General features: G+C 38.6%; 1 protein-coding gene across 3 annotated transcripts; it reads left to right on the forward strand.

The window, feature by feature from the left end:
- Positions 1 to 641: 641 nt before the first annotated feature.
- On the forward strand, positions 642 to 5,624 carry LOC122651344 (protein MIS12 homolog). Of its 3 annotated transcripts, none has more exons than XM_043844692.1 (7): positions 646 to 845; positions 950 to 1,007; positions 2,387 to 2,506; positions 4,316 to 4,408; positions 4,483 to 4,621; positions 5,194 to 5,331; positions 5,439 to 5,624. In XM_043844692.1, the coding sequence occupies exons 1-7, from the start codon at positions 724 to 726 to the stop codon at positions 5,498 to 5,500; spliced, it is 732 nt and encodes a 243-aa protein (XP_043700627.1). In that variant the 5' UTR covers positions 646 to 723; the 3' UTR covers positions 5,501 to 5,624. The 3 variants fall into 3 exon arrangements, with proteins under 3 accessions (XP_043700630.1, XP_043700627.1, XP_043700628.1); XM_043844693.1 differs by having other exon boundaries at positions 647 to 845; positions 4,319 to 4,408; XM_043844695.1 differs by lacking the exon at positions 2,387 to 2,506 and having other exon boundaries at positions 642 to 845.
- The last annotated feature ends 602 nt before the right edge of the window (positions 5,625 to 6,226 follow it).

Genomic DNA, 6,226 nt, shown 5'->3' on the forward strand with positions numbered 1-6,226 from the left:
ATAAGTGTGTTGGCTGTGTTGACAATAATGAGTAACACTATAGCCAAATCACATTGCTTAACTTTCCACATTATGATGTATGAATTGAGAATTGATATTGGATGATATTAGATGACATGTCTTAGAACTTTCAATGGATTGTGGAATATATATGGATTAATTTTTTTATGTTATAATTGTTTTTAGCATTAGAAGCATGTATTTCAAATAAAAGTTCCTCAACTTATTTGAGAATAGTGCCGTTTTTTTTTTGGAAATATAAGCATTTAAACCTCATCTACTTGCCTTTTTTATTGTTATTTGTTTTTTTTATCGTCCATTTACAGTTTTTTACCGTTTAAAACCTATACCGTCCGTTTCCATTTTTCGGTCTTATCCGTTTTTGCTAACTATGTACTTTAGCGAATAGTATTTCAAAATTCGGAATCGGATTGAATCGGCCAAGTCGTATGAGAATTGGCACTGACCGATCCGGACAACCCACAACGAATCCTGTCAATTTTCAACCGATTCGAATCGGTGATTGGCACTGGACGATTCGATTGGCACTTACGATATAAACCCTGTTGGCGGGAAAGGAGGATTGCGGTGAAAAATTAGAACTCGTTTGATCACTCCTCATTTGCAGAGAATTCGTCTGTTCGCCTCTGCTACTTCAGAATAAGTTCTCTTTGCGATCTCCCAGAGAGTTCATTTGAGGGGATTGGGCACAAAGACTTACCAATGGAAGACAGCGAAAACGAGGCCAGTTTCGATGCTTTCAATTTGAACCCTCAACTCTTTGTAAACGAAGTGCTCAACGCTGTTGATGATATGGTCGATGGGGCGTTTGAGTTCTACGATCAGTATGCTCTTCTTTATCGCCTTTTCCCCAAATCAATAATTCCTTTTTCTTTTTGTGGTTATCTCTTTCTGTTGATTCACACATTTCTTCTATATGCATCTTCAGGGAGGCATTAAAACTTTTGGCTAGAACGGGCGCAGACCGATCAGATGAGCTAAAGAAGGTAGTGTTTTCGATTTACTGATGTTTCTGTTTCCCTTGTAGATTTGCTGTTCAAATGAGAATGCTTTGTCCAGTATAACCGTCTGTTTTTTGTTTCGTTGAGCTTTGAGAACCTGATACCGAATGGCATAATTACGATTACAAGGGTTGAGGGTTTCAGAATTTCTTTTATGACAAAAATGATGTAACCAGCGTTTTAAAACATGGAATCAGATATCGCATCAGTCCCTGTATGGAATCGTTCCAAGAAACCCTAGAAGTGGCCCTCAGATCTGAAAACTCACCGATTCTAGGGTTCCTTGGCATGAATGGGCCATCGGATCAGCCAGAATAGGGATCTGTCACAGCTGATTCTGATCTGAAAAGGCCGATTCACCCTTTTTTTAAACCCTGGATTTTTTTTGCTGACGAGGAAACCCTTGAACCTGCCCGGGTTTATGGTTCACAGCCAAGGGGAAACCCCGGTTACACGAATCATGGATGTAAGTTCATAATGTTAACAAAATGCTGAAGTAGCTAGAGTATAGTAGAGAATTTTACAGGTCATGAGGAATAGAGGAATCAGTTGCATTGGTAGATTACAAATAAATAAAATTTAACAAGAGTCTGACAGAAAACTGATAAAAATTAGGCACGAGCGTGTAATAGCAAGTTGAGTTTCTTATTTTGGATTGAGTCTCTTATTTGTTATTTGTTTGTTGTACTGATGACGATAATCTATATCTAAATTCCGTAATCTTCTTATTTCCTATTTGGCTCTGTTGAAGCAGAGGCTATGATGGTAAATACTGGGGAATTTGATTTGTCTTTCAAGATGTTATATCTCCCCCCCATTCCAAATAAACGTGCTGGGTTTTTTTTCTAGGAGGTGGTAGGGAGGGGGGGAGGGGCCAGGGATATAATGAAATGAAGGGACAGCTGGATGGAACTTTCTCAATAGAAAGCAAAGGGAAAGGGTTGTAGCTTATAAGCAGGATTTGGTCCAGGTCTTTGATGAAGTAAAATCTACCAGATGAATAATTTTAACTAGCTCAAAGCTTAAATTGAATTTCCTTTTTACGCACTTGGAATTTCAATAGTTGCACAGTATAAAGTCAACTCCAACCACAGGCTGCATGGAAAAATACAGGTGGCTTTTTTTTCTCCCCCCCCCCCCGCGCAAATTGTGTCATGATATCGTGAAATTTATGTTGTCTTCATTTATACTGTTGTGTTTAGTGTTCATATCTATTATACTATATCAAGTTTTCAACCAATGGATCTGGCTCAACACTTGTAGCTAGGAAACTAAACACTGGCGGTATTATTTTGCTGAACAAGAGAAAAATAATGTGACAAATATACTCCTAACTTCTTGGACCTTATGGTTTGTTTTTCTAGGGTATTTCTTCCATACATTGTATGATTCAAGCAGTTTTAGATAAGAGACTTGGTATGTGGGAGAAGTACTGCCTTTGGCACTGCTTTGCTGTTCCTGAAGGATTCTCAATGCCGAGATCTGTATGTTCTCTATCTTTAGGCATGTTGTGATGTTACTAGCCACTTGTACATTTCAAATTCACCCTAAATAGTTCAGATATGTGTATATCGTATATCAATTGCAGCAACTGCACTCACTATTCGCTTAGAGAATTTAATCTTTTTGAGATGATCAAGGACTCTTATTCTGATATCAAAGTTCAAATTACAGTTCACCAAATTTTATTTGAACGGCAGTTCTGTTAGTCGTTGGAGACGATCAATCTGTTAATACTTAGCATTCTGGCTTCACTTTCTCCTTCTTGCATTTATGTATAATCCTAATATGAGAGTGCATTATAGCCCACCGACTTTCCCAGAAGCTTGACTATCAAACCCCTCCTCCAAGGCGACCATAGTTTCTTCATATCAGTACGAGGAACTACCAATCGAGGCCATGGACTCTGTTTTATCTCCTCAGAGATTTCAGGTAGGGATGGGGGGGTTTGGGGGGACCTCCCCCAAATAGCCGGCTAATCGATTTCTGTAATGATATTATGACCACAAAACACACAGTAGATTTCAGACTGGTAAGGCTTTGAGTGAAAGTTGTGGAAGGTATCTTTCTGCATAAATTACTATTGGGATCTCAGGTGTTCAGGCTCATACTTGTAGTATGTAGGTCCTTTTAGTATTACAAATGCATTTCTGAATGGCATTGATTATAAAAACAGGTATTTGTTTTGTGAATTGACTGACAATCACTAGATCCTGTTTACACCATATGCATGATGCAGCCGTGTTTGTGACTGGACTGGCATGAGCTGATCTGGAAAACCAGACTGAGACGAACCAGAACCAAACCAGGCTTTTGCTCTAAGTTATGACGGTCTCAATAAATCCTAATTTGAGTTTTTCTCCCTAAATAGGGAAGGGAGGGGAGTTTTCATGATGGATGGCATCAAAGAGGAGCTAGACTACCCCTGAAAATAGGCCTGGTCCTCAAAGAAAGTAACGTGCCTTGACACATACATCTTGTGAGAAGAGGGATCATATTGTTGTTTCTTTTCTGATTCAGAATACCTCTTATCCCTGTTACCAATGCGTTTCTACTCCCATGGAACTTCCAGCTCGGAAACACTCCCGCAGAGCTGAAGTGTTGCGAACGGGCTTAGTTACTAGGGAATTTAGCTAGCTTTTCATAAATGCTTTGTATTTTCAATACTATAAATGCATCCAATGAAAATGTGAGTGGCTGACTGCCATGTTGCCAGCATATCAGACGTCTTTCAAACATTACATTCATTCGGTCAAAGGGTTATATCTTGTCTCCTCATCTCTTTAGTTATATATTAGATTTATAATTTTGGCTAAAAATCAGAGTGCTATATATTATTATCTTTTTTTCCCCATCTTGTCTTATTATGTGGCACAATGCATGAAATTCTCAATGGAGGAACTTTCAAGAAGTTGAAAAAAAAAGGCAAGAGATCACTGTCTGGTCGTGTAGTCCCTGCAGCAGTGGTGGGGGGTGGGGCAATGAGAGTGCAAGCAACAACATCAACAAGGGTGGGATATTTGATTTTATGGAGGGTGGGGCAGTAATTTCAGCCGCTCGTGTTGAAGGCACAGGGACCATGCTACCAGGTAGCGTTCTCTTTCCCCAAAAGAAAAAGAAGAAAAAAAGGTAAAAGTTACTACAAGGATGCCTCAGTTTGTGAACTATTGAGTGCATGCACTATTTTTCTGTGCCCTACTACTTGCACGTAAGATCTGACAATTAGTTCAGCAGATATTTATAATGATCAGGTTATGATTGATTGTTATTTCCTTAATTTATGTCTTGTGAAGCACTCACCTGATGACACTTCAATGGATCAAGATGGACCATCGGATGCAAAACTTGATTCTCAGTTAGATTCTTTGAAAGAGAAGCTTTATGTGGTAAATAGCACCATGCAGATAGCTTTTTCCTTTTTTGAAAATGGCTCTCCTTGTGATTCTAAGTGGGTATCCAGGTCGGAAATGAGTCTGTTGAGCTGCAGAGAGAGCTCCAGGCACTTGAGAAACAGTCTACTATAAGCAATAGTTATGCGGGGTCTATCAATGCGGCATTGCAATTATTTGAACAAAACTCTGTGTATGAGACATCACAAGGTACTATTATGGTTATAGCTACTACATTGTACTTCTTCAGTGGGCTCTTTAAAGAGCCCGGTCATATAATATAGGTCTTTACAGCTATCACTAGGTCCCAAGGTTTAATTATGAGAGAGATTTGTGACTCGGGCACAAATCTCTCTCATAATTAATTAGTTGAATAAAGCTTTTCCAAAGGGACGGGTTAAATTATGGTTTGTTGTGTGAGTAGACCATCACTGAAACCAACGAGTCATATGGTTCTGCGCTTGCTTGGATAGTCATTCTGATGAAATTTTCTATGGACAAATCAGTAAAGTTGCTCACAATCAAGTGACTTGTGTTTGTAATCCCCCTCCCCCCACCCCAAACAAAAAAAATATATGAAATAAACTAGTTGAGGTCTGAGAATGATATAATGCAGTGTTTCTGCTTTTCTTTAGATATGGTTACAGAATTTTTGTACTTTAACACTACACATGGAATTGAATTCAATGGCTCAAAAGTTGAAATAGAAATTTTGCACCTTCATTATTTCATGCAATTACAAAAACCATCTTTGCATTTTGAAGAGATCATTGTTCCTACAGAGATCAGAAGAATTGCATCTGAACTTCGCAACAGAATGGAGAAACAGAAGATCAAAAGGAATGAAGAGAGCGAACATATCAGAACAGAAAGGATATCTAATCCAAACAGTGATCAGTCTCTGATGTATTATAGCAAGGGTAATTTTCCTTCAAGTGTGTTTATTTTGGTTGCTGCAATCTCAGTTAAAAGAAAAGGAGTAATTGGGTTGGGTATTTATGTTGTGAAGCTCTAATTTGTTCTATAGGTGTCTCCAATGCTGACCTGGAATATCTTCATGAGCTTGCAGCTGATATGAAGAACTTGTGAATTTCACTTCCGTTATAGCATGGGATCATTTGTTCTAACTGATTGTAAAGTGCAGTTGATGCTCTGTAACAAGTATGATCAAAATCTCATCCTGCTGAACATGGTTCTGCTTTTAGATGGATACTGAAGATATGGTAACAGAGGAGAAACAGGTGAACCCATTCGGGCCCACCATCTTAGCTGCAATATTTGTCGGTAACATAAAAAGAGACTTTATGCCCATTCTCTACCAGCTCAGCCAGACATCTCAGTGGCAATATTTGTTGGTAAAAAAAAAGCAGACTCTGTCCATTATCTACCAGATCAGCCAGACACTTGGTTTTGCATTATAAAAACTTGAAAGGAGCTGAAGGCACTAATCATTCTGATAGCTGAATAAATGGATATTCCCTGTGACATTTCAAATATGGTGACCTTTCTCAACCTTGTGATCATTATGGATATATTTTTTTTCGCTAAGGGAGTTCGGTTCCTACATGCCCAAATTAAAAGCCAATAAATACCACATGGAAGAACATATGAGGTCCAAATTTTGTGAGCGGGTATGACTCTTAGGGTGCCTACTCACATGTCAAATTTCAGACTAGCCAGAGTTTTACATATGGTAAAACATAGATTTGAAAACCAAAGATCATGAAAGAGTACACATGGCTAGTCCATACCATGACCTCTATCCAACCATTAGAACAACCGTATCATCTGTCCACACAACGGAGTGTGTAGAAA

The sequence above is a fragment of the Telopea speciosissima genome, chromosome 2 (assembly GCF_018873765.1).
Source record: "Telopea speciosissima isolate NSW1024214 ecotype Mountain lineage chromosome 2, Tspe_v1, whole genome shotgun sequence".
Classification (NCBI taxonomy): Eukaryota; Viridiplantae; Streptophyta; class Magnoliopsida; order Proteales; family Proteaceae; genus Telopea; species Telopea speciosissima.